This window comes from Lissotriton helveticus, chromosome 7, assembly GCF_964261635.1.
Source record: "Lissotriton helveticus chromosome 7, aLisHel1.1, whole genome shotgun sequence".
Taxonomy (NCBI): Eukaryota; Metazoa; Chordata; class Amphibia; order Caudata; family Salamandridae; genus Lissotriton; species Lissotriton helveticus.
This window is the reverse complement of record NC_136068.1, coordinates 139,201,294-139,223,167: the sequence shown is the minus strand read 5'-3', so window position 1 is coordinate 139,223,167 and position 21,874 is coordinate 139,201,294. Positions and strand designations below refer to the sequence as shown.

Below are 21,874 nucleotides of genomic sequence, written 5' to 3'. Positions count from 1 at the left end.
CCATGTCCATATTCATCAATTTACAAACCTATCCATCACGTATCCTTCCATCCATCATTTCACTCATCCATCCCTCAATCCACCCTTTTACTCATCCATCATCCATCCACCCTTTTACCCTATCCATCCGCACACTCATTCATCCATCCACTCATACATCCAGCCATTTACCTATCCACCCATCCTTTCACTTACTCATTCATCCAGCCAGTCACTCATCCTTCCACCAATTCAGTCATCCATTTACCCATCCCCCTTTCTCTTTCAATTCCCTTTTCAATTAGCCATCCATCCTTCCATCCACCCACCCATTCATCCACTCATGAATCCATCCATTGAACCTACATTCATCCATCCTTTCACTCATCCATCCATCCTTTCTCTCATCCATCAACCCTTTCACCCCTTCACTCATCTACCCATCCTTTTGTCCATCTACACGCCCTTTCACTCACTCATCCTGCCTTACACGCCTTTCCACTCATCCGTCCATCCATTCACCCTTTCACTTATCAATTCATCATTCCAGCCTTTCACTTATCAATTTATCAATCCATCCATCATTTCACACATCCATCCACTTGCCCATCATCCACCCTTCACTCATCCATCCATCCATCCATCCATCCATCCATCCATCCATCAGTTCACTCATCTATCCAGCCATCCATCCACCCATCCCTTCACTTACTTACTCACCTTTTCACATTAATTATGTTCCCCATCAAGAACTCCACCCTCGCTGTAGTTCCTAAAGCAAGGGGTGGGGTGGGGTGGGGCAGGGTTCACTATGCCCCTGCACATAGGCAATCTGAACAAGCATTGAAAATGCAATAGGTCTCGCAATAACGCGAGTCTGAACTATTAGCATTGTAAATGATTATGCCCTTTATTTATGCGTTCTGGTTTTTGGAACATAAATAAAAGGCTTTGCCATTTACAAGGCCTATAGCTTAAATTTGCGTTAAAACGAGACCTATTGCATTGCAATGGTGGTGGTGCTGCTGAGTTTTCTCTGAATCTGCACCCACAATCTGCACCCACAATCTGCACCCACAATGTGTGAGTGGCGTTGCATGTGTGAGTAGCGTTGCGTGTGTGAGTGGCGTTGCCTGTGTGAGTGGCGTTGCCTGTGTGAGTGGCGTTGCGTGTGCGAGTGGCGTTGCGTGTGTGAGTGGCGTTGCGTGTGTGAGTGGCGTTGCGTGTGCGAGTGGCGTTGCGTGTGCGAGTGGCGTTGCGCGTGCGAGTGGCGTTGCGCGTGTCAGTCGCGTTGCGCGTGTCAGTGGCGTTGCGCGTGTCAGTGGCGTTGCGCGTGTGAGTGGCGTTGCGCATGTGAGTGGCGTTGCGCGTGTGAGTGGCGTTGCGCATGTGAGTGGCGTTGCACGTGTGAGTGGCGTTGCGTGTGTGAGTGGCATTGCGCGTGTGAGTGGAGTTGCGCGTGTGAGTGGAGTTGCACGTGTGAGTGGCGTTGCGTGTGAGTGGCGTTGCGCGTGTCAGTGGCGTTGCGTGTGTGAGTGGCGTTGCGCGTGTGAGTGGCGTTGCGTGTGTGAGTGGCGTTGCGTGTGTGAGTGGCGTTGCGTGTGTGAGTGGCGTTGCGCGTGTGAGTGGCGTTGCGCGTGTGAGTGGCGTTGCGCGTGTGAGTGGTGTTGCGCGTGTGAGTGGCGTTGCGCGTGTGAGTGGCGTTGCGCGTGTGAGTGGAGTTGCGCGTGTGAGTGGAGTTGCACGTGTGAGTGGCGTTGCGTGTGAGTGGCGTTGCGCGTGTCAGTGACGTTGCGCGTGTGAGTGGCGTTGCGCGTGTGAGTGGCGTTGCGCGTGTGAGTGGCGTTGCACGTGTGAGTGGCGTTGCGCGTGTGAGTGGCGTTGCGTGTGTGAGTGGCGTTGCGTGTGTGAGTGGCATTGCGCTTGTGAGTGGCGTTGCGCGTGTGAGTGGCGTTGCGCGTGTGAGTGGCGTTGCGCATGTGAGTGGCGTTGCGCGTGTGAGTGGCGTTGCGCGTGTGAGTGGCGTTGCGCGTGTGAGTGGCGTTGCGTGGGTGAGTGGCGTTGCGTGAGTGAGTGGCGTTGCGTGAGTGGCGTTGCGTGGGTGAGTGGCGTTGCGTGTGTGAGTGGCGTTGCGTGGGTGAGTGGCGTTGCGTGGGTGAGTGGTGTTGCGTGGGGGAGTGGCGTTGCATGTGTGAGTGGCGTTGCGTGGATGAGTGGCGTTGCGTGGATGAGTGGCGTTGCGTGGATGAGTGGGGTTGCGTGGGTGAGTGGTGTTGCGTGGGTGAGTGGTGTTGCATGGGTGAGTGGCGTTGCGTGGATGAGTGGCGTTGCGTGGATGAGTGGGGTTGCTTAGATGAGTGGGGTTGCTTAGATGAGTGGTGTTGCGTGGATGAGTGGGGTTGCGTGGATGAGTGGGGTTGCGTGTGTGAGTGGTGTATCTTGGGTGAGTGGCGTTGCATGGGTGAGTGTGGTGTTGCATGGATGATAGTGGGCTTGCGTGGGTGTGAGTGGCGTTGCGTGTCTGTAAGTGTTGCTGTGTGGGTGAAAGTGGCACAGAGCCTTTGATGTGGCCTGGCGCAGGAGAAATGCTGCTGCTGCTAATTAAATACAAGAGCGGCCGGGAAGCGGCCAGGAAACACAAGTACGGCCGGCCACATAATTAGGGGAGGAGAAGCTGCACAGCACACGCTGGGAGAAGCCCTTTGATGTGCTGTGCGGCCGCGATGCGCGCTCTGTGCTGGGGGAGGGCCATTAGCCTGAACTCGCGGCAAGATCAAACGAAGGGTGGGAGGGACATTGAGGAACAGGAACAGATGGCCATGAAAGTGTATGGGCCAAAAGCGCGTGCCTGTACGTGCACTCGAAGAAAACGCCACGAAAAAAAGCGGTGGTTTGACAATCAGTTCGAGCACTTGAATTCTCGGCCATTTCCCATTCCTTCGGAATGGTAAAGGACGAGACCTAAAAAGTGGAAGGCATGAGTCATGCATGATGCATAGTGCCTGGATGTGGGGCGACTGTGACATGGTGTTGTTTCCAGAGCTTTAAGTGGAATGTAAAAACTAGGGAGGTCTCTCCAAAAGGGTGTTTCATGTAATAAAATGCATGGCTTAAAGCACATATGCTAAAAATCTGTGCTTAATATAATGTGGCAGCAGACTGGTATTTTGGTTGCTTCTGTCATTGCATCCATATATTTAATTTAACAAGTATTGTTACACTTAGAACAAGTAACATTACACCTGGAACAAGCCAGAGCTATTGGCTTTGTCAATGGTTGTTAGTCGCATCAAATAAAAAAGCAGCAACCATGGCTGCTATACCATAACTATAATCCCGTCCTCTGAACTTCTTTCACCGCCTTCCTTTGGTTAACTGGATTCTCACCTAGCAGCAGCATGGGCGTTTTTGCACTTCCATGTGACAGAATGCACTGCCCTGGACCAAGGCTGGAGGAGGCCACCACATGCTGTGCCAGCCCAGACTGACCCATTGTCATTCTGTATGTGGCAATCAGCCTGAAATCAGAATGACAATGGGCGAGGTGGGGCTGCTCTTGTGCTCAGAGGAGTTCGAGGGGTCCCCATCTGGGTGGGAGCAGAGGCCTTTTGCAGGGGAACAGCTCTGCTCCCTGCAATACCTAAAATTACGGACAAAAGGTGTCAGTAAAAAGGATCCTCACGGACAACGGACGTGAGGTCCAATTTACGGACTGTCCGTGAAATTTACGGATGATTGGTCACCCTAATTCGAGCCTGTTTAAAAAAATAAAAGAAAAAAAAGAAGAAAAATAAACCTAAAGTAGTTCATATGTTTGGGCACAGCGCCACCTATTGAAAATTCTTGGCATTACAGCATGATGTATGAGTTTCTCATAAGCAATCAATCCTTTGAGGGTTTTTGACCACTACAGCAACAGGTAAGATTTTTAGTTCGAGACTAGGCAGCGCATGCGCTGTCTGCAGTACATGCTGTATTCAGTCTATGGGCTTTCAACATGCCCAGCGCTTTTGGTTGGTTGTTTGGCCTGCTTTCGAAATTCCTTTGCTCTGGTGGGTGAATAGTGTTCATCTGTCCCACCTTTGAGTGCTTGGTTCCCTCCCAGCGGAATTCGCTAATTGTTTCTTTTTGTTGGCCATCTCTGGCCATCTGTTGCCTCCTCGCTCGCGCCCACTCCCTCCTGTCATTGCTGCCTATTGACTATGCCAATACTTGTTGGTCTTTCTCTCCAGCTGCCTTTGCTCCAGAACTATAGTTATTGTCCTCTTTCTGCTTAGGTCTTGTAGAATACTTCTAGGTAGTTTATGACCCTTTCTGTGAAGAATTTTACATAACCTCTTCTGTAAATAATAATAACATCTTAAGTCTGTCCTACAAACAAACTTTCGCTATGTTATAGGCTTTGTGTAATAAAAATAAATAAATAAATACATTGGTAGACCTGTCAGCCTTAGTGTGGTTGTCCCATAAATGTTTTGGCCACCCCACTCCTGTTTTGCTAAATTTGCTTTTTATTGGCGTTAGAACTCTGTGCACTTTACCGCTGCTAACCAGAGATAAAGTGCTCACTCCCCTAAACATGGGAAAATCGGCTTACACCCAAATGGCACATTTAATGTATTATACCGTGTTTTAAGTGGGATAAAAAAAACTGGTGGGATATCTCAAAGGGGCGTGGTTGTTCTAATTAAGGGTGTGGCTTAAAACCATATAAGCTAAATATCTGCGCTTAGCATAGTATGTCATCCGACTGGTATTTTGATGCTTCTGTCTTTCAATCCGGGTATATAATACAACAAGTAATATTACACCTACAACAAGCCAAGACTATTCGCTTTGTCAATTCGTGTCAGTTGCATGAGACAAATAAGCAACAACTATGGCTTCGTTTGTATGTAATATTCAAAAAATGCTTCAGCTCTTAAATAATGAGACTGTGAAAATACTATAATGTGTCTCTTTGAAGTTACAGTGAAGGGTTGTACTGCTGCAGAGCTAAGATTCTTTTTTCACTCTGATGGTGAGGGCAAAACTGGAGAGCCCGATATGGACCTGTCTCAGCTCCTTCTTTTTAGAACTGCCGGTGCTGAGCCGTCCCACTTAAAGCCTTGGTATTATAAGTCCCTAATAATGTGGTATACCATATATACAAGGCCAGTAAATTGAATGCTACTAGTGAGCCTTCAGCACTTATTGTGCCATCCACTTAAGTAGCCCCTTAAAACATGTCTCAGGCCTGCCTTTGCAGCCTGTGTGCAGTTTTAAACTACCAATTCGACCTGGCAAAATAAACCCCTTGCCAGGCTTGAAGTAGGTCCTAAACAGCACATCGAGTTTAAAAGGTTGGCCATGTACTTTTAAAATGTATGAATCCTAGCAGTGAAAAACTCCCAAATGTGTTTTTCACAACAGTGAGGCCTTCCTCTCCAATAGAATAACATGGGATCACCTTATTACATTTAATAAGTGTTAACTTTTGTTTGAGAGCAGGTAGAAATTTTATATTTGGTGTCCAGGGAATTGCAATTTAAAATCCTCTTTAATGATAAAGTCAGACCTTAAGTCACAATTCTTTAAATGCCACTTTAAGGAAGTGTACAGTTTCTTTTCCTAACCATGTAGTGCCTGCAGCCTGTATCCTGGGTCACATGTCTAGGTATGAGCTTCAGTTTGCTTTTGTGTATTCCTTCCAGACAGCCACACATTAGGGAAATTGGGTGTTGGCAGGATTGGTCATCTTAGCAGGCTGGAGGGCGGAGTTTAGCACAGCCCCATTTACACTTCAAAGCAGCTGCATTAGCATGCGGACAAATAACTTTACCATAGCCTTTTGTGAAGACAGACACAGTGGAGTCTGGTCAAGGAGATAGGAAATTCCAGGACCATCTGTGAGGGGAAAATTCCAGAGTATAAAAATCGGAATCTCAAGCCCATACTGCAGTTAACTTCTGGACCTGTGGAGGTCTCTTAGGGACTGCCCTGCTACCTGTGGCCTTCTGTTTAGTTCAGAGAACTGTCCTGCTCCAACACGAGGACTGCTCTGCTGTCTGAAACCTGCCTTGTGCCTTCAGAAGACTAGACTGGCCTGCTCCTTAAGACATGCTTTTCTGTTTAAACCCAGGACTACCAGAGGGACTTCAAGGGCTAGTTGATTGTCCTCCGGATTAAAGCCCCAGGGACAGAAAAGGCTCCAATCACCAAAATTCGCACCTTGATCCTGTCCTGCCCCTCCAAGTGGTGCGCCTCCAGCCCTGTACCCTTGGAAGTGGTGCTAAAAGTGCCCAGGTAGCCCAAATCTAAAACTTAGGAAAATGTTCTGCCAAAAAGTGCTGTGAGAACCCAGAGGAGACCAGGATTTACTAACTCGCCGATCCACCCAAGGTGCATTGCCGGTAGGCCTGACTTTGTAGAAGCTCCCTCTAAATTCTTCTCCACAGCAGAAAATCCTGTTCAGCAGATCCTCTTTAAAACGGCTTCCTGCTCGTGGAGTACTCATCTGCTACAGCCTGCAGCCTCGTCCTGCTGGAGATTTTTGACTTCCAAACAAGCGATAAGTCTAAGTGTAGAAATCCTCACTGCAACTTTGACCAGCAGCTCCCTGGCGATGACGCCTCCTCCTCAGACATTACTGGCTGCCTTGCCCTGCTGAACTTTACTTTCTCAGAACATTTGTCTCAAAATGTATTCTAAGTGTGAAGGTAATTGGAGACCTGGCCCAATCCACCGCGTGTTTCCAAACCGCGCTCTATCGCTGTCAGCTATAACTTTCGACTTTGCCCTGGAGTTGCATGTCTATATGTTTGTGCTTTTATCTTTTAGGTCCTAGATTTTACTAAAAAAATCATAATTCCGGTACTACTGATTGGATTTTTTATCGTTATGGTGTCAAAAAACTTATTAAATTTTACTCTATTTTTCTAAATTGGGGTGAGATTTTTCTTGTGTTTGTTTTGTTTTCACCTAAAAACGGTCCAAGTGCTGCATACATCTTTTCCACATTGCTTCTAAATTAAGCCTGATTGCTTTTGTGCCAAGCTAACAGATGGTTAGGCACAGGTTAATTTAGTGACATTTGTGGTTCACCCTCATAGGTATTGTGGCTGTTGCTTGGGAAGATCTCAAACAACAACACTATATATATATATATATATCTGGAGAAGGTTTGTGTCAGCTCTCTTCATCCACCGGTCTTTTTCACTGTAATTAGCATTTTGGGTCTGCATGCCACAATACGGTAAGCCCATTTCAGCTATTGTCTCTCCTGCACTTTGAGTGGTGGCATTTTGCCAAATAACATGCACATATCTGCTTTAAACCGATGTTAGTGCCAGGTCTGGGTGGCCAAGACTTTACTTTGCCACTTTTCCTTTTCAATTCTGTATGTTTAAACTATGTACTGAAGTTACAGTGTTTTAAAGCCAATAGTACATTTTTTTGCACCAATAAGAATCACATTTTCCTGTGCTGTGCTGAGATGTGCATTACAACTAAAAAGGGTTCTATGCCTGTTATAAGTATACCCTCCTGTCAGGATACACCCTGGGCAAAAGAAGAGGAAACTCCTCATAGTCAGTTCCCAAAATCATCTCTTCAACTAGCTGAGGAATCCCACCGACTTGTATCGTCTACTTTCCTCCCATCCAGTCAATTTCAACAACAGCCACAGGATAAGCCTGCTGTCTCCATGGACACAGGTTATCACTACAGTTTCCCCAGGTTGCCACTGGTGAGGTTTCATTTTTTCACGACTGATCACAGAATGACGACAGCCTGAGTAGATCAGAACTTTCGTAGGGGCTTGATTGACCTGTATACACATGTGGTATCGATCTAGACCAGCCTATAAATTCCGACCCCCGCAATATCCAACTTCCATAGGCTCAGGTATTGATGCCTTCTGAGGGCAGTTCCGGGCAATATGGCCCCACTCCTCACATTGATAACATTATGGTGCTTGGCCTACTTTCCTATTAAGCGGATGGGATTGTGGACTAACCTATGGTGGTGGTCTAGGAGTAGAAGTTGATGACCAAGACCTCCTCCAACATAAAGAAACAGGGGTCACATCCGTGGTTGAGATACCCTAACATCAAGCGGCCGTGACTGAGACACCCTAAAATCGGGAGCCCTTTGGTAGGCACATGCAAAGTCTATAGCACTACTCACAGTGGCATTCAGATGCTGATTAATCCATGCTGGAGTGGGGTTCAGGAGAGCATTTAGATATTGTTCTAAAAATATTTTATCGAGGACTTCTTCCATTGTTGAGGAAGTTGTCTGCAATCGACGATTACTCAAATCATGGAATTTTGACCAATAGTACTCGCTATCATTGCCCAGATATTCCACTATTAGCCTGTTTATCTCATGATATGGTGTTATACTAGCAGGATTCGCTGCTTGATAGGCCGTTTGCAACTCCCCTGATAGAAGGAGTTCAATATACTGTCTCCAGTGCTCTGGGGGTCAGGTTGCCATACTGGCCACTCTCTCAAAGTTCGTAAAAAAGAAATGGATCTTCACCAGGCTGGTATTTTTGTAAAACGGAGCTAGGGACATTTGGGTGTACCTTAGTACCAGCAATGGTTGTGAGAAGTTGGCCTGATATATGATGCTCACTAGTTCTAGTGATCACCTTGTATCAGTCCAAACAACCCTTATGGTGATTGGTTGTAAGTCAACCTTATAGACCAGCTATCCTAATGGTAGCATGGACAAAGCAGTCTTAGGCTAAACTCTTTTGGCATGTGAAGCCAGCTGTTTTACCACATATAACCCCTTGAATACCAGATGAAAGGACACCACACAGGCTGTTATGAAAATAAACAATATATTTATTAATAACAAACACCTCTGAACTCTTTATGAGATCAGAGGGCTAAGCACATGACAATCGCTTAGAAAAAATACGATAAGTTGCACAAAATTACAATGGTGCCCTAGGGGCACAGAAAACCATATATTAAGTAAATGGTATAAGGAAATCGATAGAAGGAATGGAGCTGTCCAGAGGCTGTAGGATCGCTGGGAATACACTACCCTAACTTTAGGTAAGTAATAGGAGGCCCACGGAACGCGGGTGCAGAGTGTGAACTCACACGCAGGATGCATAACAACGTCTATGGACAGTACAGTTCGAGAAAAAGGTGAGTACGGACAATCCTGACTAGTTAGGACTGCTCTTGTTACCTCACCCACGGGATGCGGGTGCATAGGTGCGAAGTCGTGTCGGGTTTCTGCGTTGAAGTCTATGGAGCCTGGAAGAAAAGATGCTGCAGGCGACCAGGAGGAAGATGTCCGGTGCGATCCACGGGTGGATCGAGGAAGAAGAGGACCAGAAAGCAGAGTGGACAGTGTTCAAAGTCACTAGCCAGTGACCGGTGTGGAACTAGGAGGGAACCAGATGCTGTTGTCGCGATCAGGTGAAGAGTGGACGCTTGTCTCTGCAGCCACGTGGACTAGGAGGTGTCTTCGGCGACCAGGATGGAGGCACGAGCTGTCCCACGCAGGCTCTCGCTGTCGGCGGTGTCCGATCCAGATTTGGAATCAACAGGCCTTGGCAAAGGCAACTCACGCGGTGAGTGGAAACGGCGTCTGGAGTGGACCAGGAGGGTCCAGGGTGCTCCTCTTTTGGAAGGGAGCAAGGGCCAGTCTGGAGCAACCAGACCAGCAGTGTAGATTTCTGGGATCGTCGTCTAGGAGGTCACTAGCCAGCCGGCAAGTGACCAGACAACGTGTCGAGCAGCAATCAAGCAAAAGGGCCCCACGCAGATCTCGTGGATGCTGGAGGGCTGGTCTTTGGTGCAGGAGCTGAGCTGCTCGGGGCTGGGGCTTCTCAATCCCCAAAGCACTTTCTCGAGGATGCCTCAGAAGTCGTGCTGGAAGCGAAGTGCAGTCTCTTCAAGATGGCCGGTCCCACGTGTCTCGTCGCACCCACGGGTCTCAGCAGTGCTGCAGATGTGGGTAGAGGTCGGAGAGGTCTGGGAGTCCGGGTCTCGTCGGGCTCTGAAGTCTGGATCCGGCAGGAAGGACGACAAAGTGGACCGCTAGGACGCTTGATGGTGCCTGCAGTTGCAGGGTCTGACGTTAAGATCTCAGATCCTTGGTCTCACGGGAACATGCTTTGGCCTCCTCTGGATGCTCCGTAAGTTCCTTCCTTTGCTCTCAGAAGATCATAGGAAGACTACGGAGCAGGCCTTAATTGGTTCAAGACTGGACTATTCCAACGTCCTATATCTTGGCCTGCCGGAGTATCTCCTGCAACGGCTGCAGGTGGTCCAGAACTCGACCGCGCAGGCCATTTTTGGACTTCACAGGCGAGCCAGAGTCTCCGGCCTTTTGCAGTCGCTCCACTGGCTGCCTATCCGGAAGCGGATAGTTTTTAAGGCCTTGACCTTGGCCCACAAGGCTCTCCACGCCTCGGGAGCAAAATATCTCCAAAGGAGGCTTGCCTTTTACCATCCGGCCCGATCTCTGAGATCTGAATCATTGTTCCTTGCTGTGGTCCCTCGAGTAAAAAAGGCCCGCATTGGAGGTCGCTCTTTTAGGCTGCTGGCACCACAGCTTTGGAATACTTTGCCTTTGGCATTACGCAGCACCTCTAATTTGCTGACTTTTAGGAAGGGCCCTAAAACTTGGCTTTTTGCCCTTTAGTGCGCTCTTCTTCCTTTTTGCTGGGTCCGCTTTTATTTTACTGTGTTGTGTTTGTCTGTTACAGGCTGTCAATAAAAGCGCCAGGACACTCTAAGGAGTAGCTGCGCGCTATAAAAGACTAGATTAACATAACATAACATAACAGGGTGGACACTCCTTGCCCACAAGGGAGATTCTTCAGTCTTCTGTGGAGCAGAACTTCGAAGTCCAGAGTTTCTTCTTGTAAAGTTGTCAGGATAAATCTAATTTGGAATGGGACCAGCTCCTACCTTTATCCTGCTAAAGGGGGCTGTACTATGACTAGGTCCCTCCTATGGGTGGGACCAGGAAGGGGGGTGGTTACACCCCCTATCCTTTGTCCGGTTTCGCGCCAGAGCTGTGGCTGGTGTGCCCCAGCAACTGGTTTGAACCGGTGTATGCACAGGGACACCTTGTGTGCCCCAGGCATGTCTCATTCCTTTCAGGCCTCCCTACCTCAATACACAAAATCCTGTCTGGGGTGGGGCTAGCACCTCCCAAGGCAGGAAACCCTTTGTCCAGGCCTCCCTCGCTGGAAGGACTCCCAGCAGCAGGAGGTCAGACTTGTGTCTGTGGTGGCAGCATCCATTTTGTGATGCTGAGGCTCGGGTTAACTTTAACCAGGGTTCACAGTTACATACATGTCGTGCCCCTCTAAAAGGGTGGAATGCTACCCCCGTCGCCAGAACTGGCGAGGGGGTAGTATTCCAATTCGTATGGCACCTTACTCAACATGTTTTGATAATGCTATACCAAAGTTATCAATAACCGCGAGGATTATAATGCACTTAAGAGTATATGGTATAGCGTTATCATGGAACAGCTATAAGGACTTGGTTCCGCACGCTGCAGACAGGCTCAGCTCATGCTAGAGCACAATCTCACATAATTCCAAGCACTCTGCCTTTAGGATTGATAAGGCCTGCCATAGGAGTGGCTGATAGGAATATATGTGTCCATTTTGGGGTTAGATATAGGTATACTATATCTACAGCAAAGGGTGATTACACCACCTTGCCCCAGCTGTCTTAGCAGCCAGTTGTGTCAGTTTGGATGGCCAGTCAGGGGTGGCATAATACATGCTGCAGCCCCTGGTAGGCCCTGGGTACACCTATGCCCTGGGTACCTAAGGTACACTGTACAGGGGCTGATAAGGTGACCCAGTATCCTTGTCAGGGAAGTAGATTTGGAGGAGGCAGGGGAGAAGGTCAGACAACATCAAACCAAATACAAACAATGGTACGACCAAAAGCATGGTGTGAAGGTCCGAAAGTGGGAGGTGGGAGACATGGCGCAAGCTAGAACGAACACCAAGTTGGGGACCACTCTCAGCAAGTTTCACTCTCCTAGCAAGATTGTTAAAGTGCTTAAAAATGTGGTCCAGTTTGGAAATGGTCAATGGTGGAGTTTTGATAACATTGTAAATGTACAACCATAATGTATTTGCTGACTACTCCTGCTGTACCCTGCTGGTTTTTTCCAGCCGACCGTTAGCCACCTTCACATTTTGTCTTTAGAGTTATTTGGTCCTCATTATAAGGAAGGGAGATGTGTTACAATTAACCTTGTTGGTACATTCTGTCCACCCCTACCCCTCTGCCATTGGTGGGTTCTTCCACCCTGAAGCTCCCCGTGGAATGTTGGTGTGCTCTCCAGTGAGGAGAGTGGATGGTCATTAAACAAGTATCTTTTCCTACCTCCTGAGTCCTGTCATTCCTCAGGAATTCCAACACTAAGGTACATGGAGTCCATTTTACAGAGAGAGCAATTAGTCTGGGGTCCTGAATAGCAGGGCCCCAGGCCAACTAGGTCGAAAACCAGCTAAACACTAGGCACAAAGTTGGGGTAACCATAGTCAGATATCCACCTTCCTACATAACCCCCCCCCCAACGAAAGGAGATAAGGCTATCCTTGTCCAGGTAAGCCTATATTGCCTAAGTGGCCATATAAGGAAGTACCAGCACTGGCATGGTTACCCCCTATCTCATGGTTAACTAAGCAATCCCTCACCCTAAGGGTATCTGAGGGTCTCCACCATAGGGAATCTCTACCTGTGGTGTGTTTTGGCAAAGTAAAAGGCTGGTGCTGAGATGGAGTACTGAAGTGAGGCTCCACTAATGTTGGGCTCAGCTTCCTCCAATCATCATCCACCACATAGGCCTTTCTTTCTACGACTGAGTTGTGTTGAGCTCTCAGGGTCAACCTCTGGCTACCTAAAGCTAGAGGCTGGGTCCCTCTGTTTAGCTTACTGGAGGGACAGGTCAGGTCTGGGGCCCTTAGGTCCCAAGTTTGGCTGTGCCCAACAGAGTCCATCTGGGGGAGGTCCCTAACTAAGTTTAAGGGGGATCCCTCAGGAGTTTCTAACTTTTTCACCTCGCTAGGGCTGCTAGCTTTGGTTTCCCTAATCTGCTGATGGGGTTGTTGTATTGGACAGGGGGCCCTTTGGGGCTCACTGGCCTCCTTGACCTCTGTAGCCCTGGGCTGACTGAGGCAGGGTAGAGAGGGGCAGGTTATCTGCTCCAGGTTGGGTCCCACCTTGGAATGGTCCACTCATATCAGGAGCTCTGTCAGGCTAGGCCTGACTACCTCTGGGGCAGTTTCTTCACAAGGGGTAAGATCAGTTCCCTGAGGAGGCTGATCCTTTCCTAAAGTCTGGTGGGAGGGAGATTTCTCTTCCTCCTCAATGCTCTCTGTTTGTGTGGAGTGATCCATAGTTTCAGGCTTCACAACACAGGAATCAGTTTGAGTTTGGGCTGTGGCCATCACAGCCCTGCTAACCTTTTCAGGGAAGGAATCCGTTTGAGATTGGGCTGAGACTGGCACAGCCCTCCTAACCTGTTCAGGAAGATTTACCATTTTAGAATGGGTTTCTTGTTCCACCTCAGCCCAGGCTGAGATTTCGAAATCATTCCCCAGTAGGCAATCTACAGGCACGTTTGATGACACTGCCACTCTCTTGGGGCCAGTGACACCTCCCCAGCTGAGATTTACCACTGCCATGGGATGATTTTTCTGCACTCCATCAATGTTTGTCACCTGGTACGTGGCACCAGGTGTAAGTTGCCTTGAGGGGACTAGATTCTCAGTCACCATGGTGATGCTAGCCCCTGTGTCTCTATAGGCCTCAACTTTCAGACCATTGATGAGGGGCTCCTGTCTGTATTTGTCCAAAGTGTTGGGACAATCAGTGAAGTTGGCAAACCCCATGCCATTTTCACAGACAAGAGTATCTCATTTAGGGGACCTGGTTAGGCCAGAGTCCCCAGGAACTCCCAAAGTAAAACCACCCAAATTCTTGGGGGTACTCCCACCACCTGGGGGATTACTACTAGTAGTAACAGGAGGCTTGGGAGTGTTACTTGGGGGTATGTTCTCCTTATTGTGGTTCTTTGGGCAACTGCTGTCAGTTTTCCAATTGCCTACCTGTTTGCAGGCATGGCAATAAGGTTTCTTCTGGGTAGAGGAAATGTCTTGGGACCCACCCCCATTCTTGGAGTTTTGGGGCCCTGGGGAAGCCTTCTCTGTGGATTTATCCCCACCTTTCTCTTGAGGCTTGGTAGTCTCTTTCTTTTGGTCACCACCCTGATTCTTAGGCCTAATCCTGGTTCTGACCCATTTGTCTGCCCTCTTACCCAATTCTTGTGGAGAGGTCAGATCATAGTCTACCAGGTGCTGGTGCAAAAGCTGGTTTTGACAGTTATTTAAGATTTGCTCTCACATTATGAGATTGTACAATCCTGTGTAATTAGTAACTTTACTTCCCAGTAACCAGCCTTCCAAAGCCTTAGTGGCACAATCAACAAAGTCAGTCCAATCCTGAGCCTGAGTGTTCTGGGTGTCCCTGAACATCAACCTGTACTGTTCAGTTGTTAAGCCAAACCCATCAATCAGAGCAGTTTTCAGGACTTGGTAATCATTAGCATCCTCATCCCTAACAGTGAGGAGCTTATCTCTACCTTTACCTTCAAAGGAGAGCCACAATATTGCTGCCCACTGACTCCGGGGTACCTGCTGTACTTTGCAGGCTCTCTCCAGAGCAGTTATCCACTTGTGGATATCATATCCTGTCTTAAAGGAGGGCACTATTTTATTCAGGTGTCTATTATCAAAACTCCTGTCTTTATCCTTAGGGATATTGCTGCCACCAGTGGGTGCTAACCCACTCAACTGTTGCTCTCTAGCAAAGGCAAGTTTCTCCTTGGCAAGGGCAAGTTCTTCCCTTTGAATCCTCAGATTAACTTCCTTCATCTTTGCCTCATGCTCTCTCCTCTGAGGGGAAGTCATCCTAATCTGAGCAGATGCATGAGAGGCATGGGAGTGCACAGATCTGTTGGAGTCCCTAGAAGGAGATCTATCTCTCCTGACCCCAAAGTTAGGCCTGCTAGTGGATGGCACTGGGGCTCTCCCAGTTCCCTCCCCATGTAGGTCTAAGTTGGCCCTGGTAAGTCTACTGACTAAAGGTTGGCCATTTACTGCCTCATTCTCAGATAAGTTTCCTTCTTCCCTATCATCTACATTCTCTGTTTCAGGGAGGTTAGAGTCTGGATCACCCGGATCACCTTCTAAGGGGGGCATGCTCCCATCTGGATTAGAGGGGCCTGCGTTAGCAGCCCTTCTGGCATCATATGTCTCTAAGAGACCTAACAGAAAAGGAGTGGTAGGGTTAGAACCCTGTTTCAGTTTCATGGAGGTACACAATAGTCTCATCTCCTGGAAGCTGAGTGCTGCATACCTGGAAAGGACCTGTGGAGGGTCACTAACCACAAGGGGAGTCACTGAGGCCTCTCCTGTGGTAGACATGCTTTCTAGTGAGGTGTAAGTGGTGCACTTACCTACACTATGGGTTTTCCTACTGATCCCTTGCTAAGAGTTGTGGTCAGGGTGTGCTAGGCCCTTTCTACTACAACAGCTGGTTCAGTAGAACTCAGAGTATTTCTAAGCTTGTCATATGTACCTATGGTACCTTATGTGATCTTTCAAATGATATTTCAAGATTATATTTGGTAAAAACAACAGCAAGCTCAAATCCCAACAGCTGCACACCAATGTGAGAAGTTGGCCTGATATATGATGCTCACTAGTTCTAGTGATCACCTTGTATCAGTCCAAACAACCCTTATGGTGATTGGTTGTAAGTCAACCTTATAGACCAGCTATCCTAATGGTAGCATGGACAAAGCAGTCTTAGGCTAAACTCTTTTGGCATGTGAAGCCAGCTGTTTTACCTCATATAACCCCTTGAATACCAGATGAAAGGACACCACACAGGTTGTTATGAAAATAAACAATATATTTATTAATAACAAACACCTCTGAACTCTTTATGAGATCAGAGGGCTAAGCACATGACAATCTCTTAGGAAAAATACGATAATTTGCACAAAATTACAATGGTGCCCTAGGGGCACGGAAAACCATATACTAAGTAAATGGTATAAGGAAATCGATAGAAGGAATGGAGCTGTCCAGAGGCTGTAGGATCGCTGGGAATACACTACCCTAACTTTAGGTAAGTAATAGGAGGCCCACGGAACGCGGGTGCAGAGTGTGAACTCACACGCAGGATGCATAACAACGTCTATGGACAGTACAGTTCGAGAAAAAGGTGAGTACGGACAATCCTGACTAGTTAGGACTGCTCTTGTTACCTCACCCACGGGCTGCGGGTGCATAGGTGCGAAGTCGTGTCGGGTTTCTGCGTTGAAGTCTATGGAGCCTGGAAGAAAAGATGCTGCAGGCGACCAGGAGGAAGATGTCCGGTGCGATCCACGGGTGGATCGAGGAAGAAGAGGACCAGAAAGCAGAGGGGACAGTGTTCAAAGTCACTAGCCAGTGACCGGTGTGGAACTAGGAGGGAACCAGATGCTGTTGTCGCGATCAGGTGAAGAGTGGACGCTTGTCTCTGCAGCCACGTGGACCAGGAGGTGTCTTCGACGACCAGGATGGAGGCACGAGCTGTCCCACGCAGGCTCTCGCTGTCGGCGGTGTCCGATCCGGATTTGGAATCAACAGGCCTTGGCAAAGGCAACTCACGCGGTGAGTGGAAACGGCGTCTGGAGTAGACCAGGAGGGTCCAGGGTGCTCCTCTTTTGGAAGGGAGCAAGGGCCAGTCTGGAGCAACCAGACCAGCAGTGTAGATTTCTGGGATCGTCTTCTAGGAGGTCACTAGCCAGCCGGCAAGTGACCAGACAACGCGTCGAGCAGCAATCAAGCAAAAGGGCCCCACGCAGATCTCGTGGATGCTGGAGGGCTGGTCTTTGGTGCAGGAGCTGCTCAGGGCTGGGGCTTCTCAATCCCCAAAGCACTTTCTCGAGGATGCCTCAGAAGTCGTGCTGGAAGCGAAGTGCAGTCTCTTCAAGATGGCCGGTCCCACGTGTCTCGTCGCACCCACGGGTCTCAGCTGTGCTGCAGATGTGGGTAGAGGTCGGCGAGGTCTGGGAGTCCGGGTCTCGTCGGGCTCTGAAGTCTGGATCCGGCAGGAAGGACGACAAAGTGGACCGCTAGGACGCTTGATGGTGCCTGCAGTTGCAGGGTGGACACTCCTTGCCCACAAGGGAGATTCTTCAGTCTTCTGTGGAGCAGAACGTCGAAGTCCAGAGTTTCTTCTTGTAAAGTTGTCAGGATAAATCTAATTTGGAATGGGACTAGCTCCTACCTTTATCCTGCTAAAGGGGGCTGTACTATGACTAGGTCCCTCCTATGGGTGGGACCAGGAAGGGGGGTGGTTACACCCCCTATCCTTTGTCCGGTTTCGCGCCAGAGCTGGGGCTGGTGTGCCCCAGCAACTGGTTTGAACCGGTGTATGCACAGGGACACCTTGTGTGCCCCAGGCATGTCTCATTCCTTTCAGGCCTCCCTACCTTAATACACAAAATCCTGTCTGGGGTGGGGCTAGCACCTCCCAAGGCAGGAAACCCTTTGTCCAGGCCTCCCTCGCTGGAAGGACTCCCAGCAGCAGGAGGTCAGACTTGTGTCTGTGGTGGCAGCATCCATTTTGTGATGCTGAGGCTCGGGTTAACTTTAACCGGGGTTCACAGTTACATACATGTCGTGTCCCACTAAAAGGGTGGAATGCTACCCCCGTCGCCAGAACTGGCGAGGGGGTAGTATTCCAATTCGTATGACACCTTACTCGACATGTTTGGATAATGCTATACCAAAGTTAGCAATAACCGCGAGGATTATAATGCACTTAAGAGTATATGGTATAGCGTTATCATGGAACAGCTATAAGGATTTGGTTCCGCACGCTGCAGACAGGCTCAGCTCATGCTAGAGCACAATCTCACATAATTCCAAGCACTCTGCCTTCAGGATTGATAAGGCCTGCCATAGGAGTGGCTGATAGGAATATATGTGTCCATTTTGGGGTTAGATATAGGTATACTATATCTACAGCAAAGGGTATTTACACCACCTTGCCCCAGCTGTCTTAGCAGCCAGTTGTGTCAGTTTGGATGGCCAGTCAGGGGTGGCATAATACATGCTGCAGCCCCTGGTAGGCCCTGGGTACACCTATGCCCTGGGTACCTAAGGTACACTGTACAGGGGCTGATAAGGTGACCCAGTATCCAATTAGGTATGTACCTAGGGTACATGGAGTCCATTTTACAGAGAGAGCAATTAGTCTGGGGTCCTGAATAGCAGGGCCCCAGGCCAACTAGGTCGAAAACCAGCTAAACACTAGGCAAAAAGCTGGGGGTAACCATAGTCAGATATCCACCTTCCTACAATGGTATCTGTCAACGTTTGTATCGCAGTATCCTATCCGCCTGATTATTAGCCATCACGCCTGCCTGGGCTTGAAGGGCTTCTTGTAAACTTTCCCCATTCCTTCTATGCAGCAGTAGCCTGTCCCTCTACAACTAGTTGTAGGTGGCGCTGGCCCTCAGCTAGTTGCTTAATCACATCGGGCAATGTCACCGGGTGGGCCACCTTCTTGTCCTTAAAGGGATACTTATCCCACTTCTGACACCACTGTTACAGGACAAGAGATATAAGGCTAGGTGTAGGATGCTGTTATTTGCCACAAGTCTATGATAACGAAAATAGGTAAGTATAAACACAGTCCATTCCACACAGTCTCTTGTCTTATAGGCCTTCCTCCTTAGGACTTTCTCCGGTCTTCTCCCTCACTGGTGAAACAGCACCCTCGGGAAAATTGAAGCCCAAGACTATTTTTCATTTATTTATTTGCAGAGTTTTATATAGTAGCATCTAATTATCTCTTACTCCATGAGCCCATTACTGTTAGACAATTCAGTGTACATCTCAAAGTACATCACAGTATCTCAAGAAACAAAAGGAAAGATCCCTCAACGTCTTGCCATCCACTCCAAATATAAGGACACACAAATAAAAGTTCCCCAATGGATTTCTCTCAAGATGTCCATGTCGAGTAACACAAAAGGGTCCTACAGCCCCACCAAGAAAGCGTGTGCAGCAAGCCAGTAACTAAGGGTGAGTACGCTTGTTCTCACTACTTGGCTGAAGCTGTGACCCCTTGATGGAGTCACAGCCACCTCGTCTGACTCGCCCTCCCTCTGGTGCGCTTGAACAATGCTGGTGGGGAACCGTCCGGCCACACTTGCAACACCATTGCTTCTCCAGGTCCGGTCTCACCACTTTCCGCTGCTTTCATCTGCACTTCTGAGACCTCCAACTCTTCCCTACTCCTCTGGCCATCAGTCTCTTGCCTCGACACTGCCGGTCTTCCTTCAACGTTGCACATGCCTGTCACTCCAGCCTATCAGAAGTCTGGTGCACTGGAAGGAGCAGATCCCGCACAAATAGAATGCTAGTCAGTGCGTCCATAGTGCGTCTAGAGTCCCCGCCATCAGCCAGCATGCGAGGAACGCCACACCATTACTCCAGCTTGCCAAGCCAGATCTATTGGGTTTGCCAGTGCTTGTTTTTATATAGTGCTTTAAGCCACATTACTTTCAATTCTAAGCACTGTAACATGTGTTTTTATTATCAATTATGTGTGCTTGGAATTTTAGATTCAATGAGATTCTAACTTGTGACCTACAGATTATATACACCATGTCTCAGTAGCAGAGCATTAAATCAGTGATCCACCCTACATTATGTGTTAGACCTGACAGTCCAAGTCCCCCATCTGCCACTGTCCTCAGCAAATTTTATATTGTAAAGGCACAAGAAAACTGCAAAATGTTTTTCAAATTTTGAGTGGGAGATATGCCGTAAAAATGTGTGGGCAAAACCTGAAAATATGGTGAAACTGTAATGCAAATATTCATAAAATGTAACTGCTGTCATTCAATGCACTCAGTAGTCCAAATCACAGACATTTTGTTAATCTCAGGATTACTAATTTGCACGGGTGCAGATGTAGGAATTATTATAATTTACCAAGGTTTCTACCAATATATGGACATGCTGTAGCATGATATGAGCTGACAAAAATGTGTGTGGGCAGCTCTTGAAAGGGACAGCTTGATAGTGGATAGAGATCTGTAGGGCTGGGGTGATTACAAAATAAACCTGCTGCTGACTACAACTGACTGCTCTCTTTATGTGGTCATACAGCTACCTTTATAACACTTTCCAAGATTACTTCCTGAAATACTGTGTGTGTTAAAGGTTTCCAGTCCAAAATATGAAAGCGCTCATGTCCTGCTATGTACTTTTAACCCAAGGGTATTGGCATATCTGAGTCATATCTCAGTCATACTTTCATTCCCTTAAGAAGTTTCCTGTCACAGCCTTGTTTGTCTTTCCTTTACAGGTTGCCAGGCACCTCAGGGAGCGATATGGAGACAATCCTTTTGATGATAAAAAGGACATTATGGCTCTGTTGCTGCCAAAAGAGACGCAGAGCACAGAAGGGACAGGCACAGCCCTGCACGAAAAAGTCCATGAGCCCAGGCACAATGAAGCTGCAGGAAGCAAGCTGCATGGACATGAAGTCACAGCAGAAAGGGAAAGTGACTTCCAGGAGCCAGAGTTGAGAACTCAGGGTGCAGCAGGTACAAGAACTGACCAGCAGGAACCTGAAGATGCAGAAGGAAGAGCTAACAATATGCAGGAATCACGACAGGCAACTGGAGATACAACAAGCACCAATCTGCAGGAACTGCTGCATCGAAGAGAAGATTCAATGAGAACAAGTGTGAAGGGCACGAGACAGCTGACAGGAACAGGAGATGCCCTGCAGGATCCGGTTTGTAGATGTGAGGAGGGTGCAGGACGTTACCCGCAGACACCTGTGCGAAGAGCAGTGGACATGGAAGGACAGGTGCATAGAAGCAGGCAAACATCGCAGGAGCCCATGCAGGGAGGTCATAGAAATAGTCACTCCACTGTGTTACGGATGAAGCAGGGCTGCTTCTGCATCCCCAGCTGCTTAAAATGATGCTGACATTGGCGCTATTTGTATGGCGTGAAGCATGATGGGAAAAAGGCTCCATGTTGTTGCCCAGAGGAGTGCACACCCAAGACATTATCAAGCACCGAGATTGAAGGTTTTACCATAGAGAGTGGAATCCATAAACACGCGCACATGGTTTTACCATAGAGAGGGCTGTCGGTGGACAGATCTGCAGAGTTTAACCATTGAGAGTGATAGCTGCACCGTGGACGTATGTGTTTTATCATGGAGGAAGGATTTATCTTCTGGTGACAGACTAATGATCTTTGATGGGAACAACAAATGGCTTACACCTGTTGGCCGTCTGTACAGCACTGTGGTCTCCATGTCTTTTTTAGGTCGCGCCTGGGCAGTGCATGAGCTGCTCTGCGAGCCATGCTGTATTGGAGTGTGGACTTGAAGCCCCACCCACTCACCACCCATATTTGCTATTGGCTTGTGTCAATGTTCTTCAAAAATGCTGGCTTCGGTTGTTACAAGGTATGTCTTATTTAGTCTGTAAGCCATATTTTCTTTAATGTGTTTCTCCTACTGCAGGCACGACATGCTTTCCTGCAACATTCGCCATGCGTGCTTTCACGGGAGATTTTACAAAAAAAAGCATTTGTTTATCAGCTTGACAAACAAATGCTTTTTTTTGTAAAAGCGCCCCATACCACACTTTCATTTTAATAGTGGCTGCAGACCTTTCTTTAGGTCATCTAAAGAAAGGAGCGTGGCTTATATTAACGTGAAAGTGCAGCATGGGGCACCTGTAAACTACAAGCATTTGCAATGCAATAGGTCTCGCATTCTAGAACTTTGACCTATTGGTATTGTAAATGACAATG

The 21,874-nt window shown here is 48.2% G+C and overlaps 1 protein-coding gene across 1 annotated transcript in view; it reads left to right on the top strand.

The window, feature by feature from the left end:
• DUSP15 (dual specificity phosphatase 15) overlaps positions 1–21,045 on the top strand; it is a 124,455-nt gene extending 103,410 nt beyond the window's left edge. The window contains exon 7 of the mRNA XM_078650443.1: positions 20,403–21,045. Within this exon, the coding sequence (XP_078506569.1) occupies positions 20,403–21,029 (627 nt within the window). The 3' untranslated portion in view covers positions 21,030–21,045. The remainder of the gene's footprint in view (positions 1–20,402) is intronic.
• The last annotated feature ends 829 nt before the right edge of the window (positions 21,046–21,874 follow it).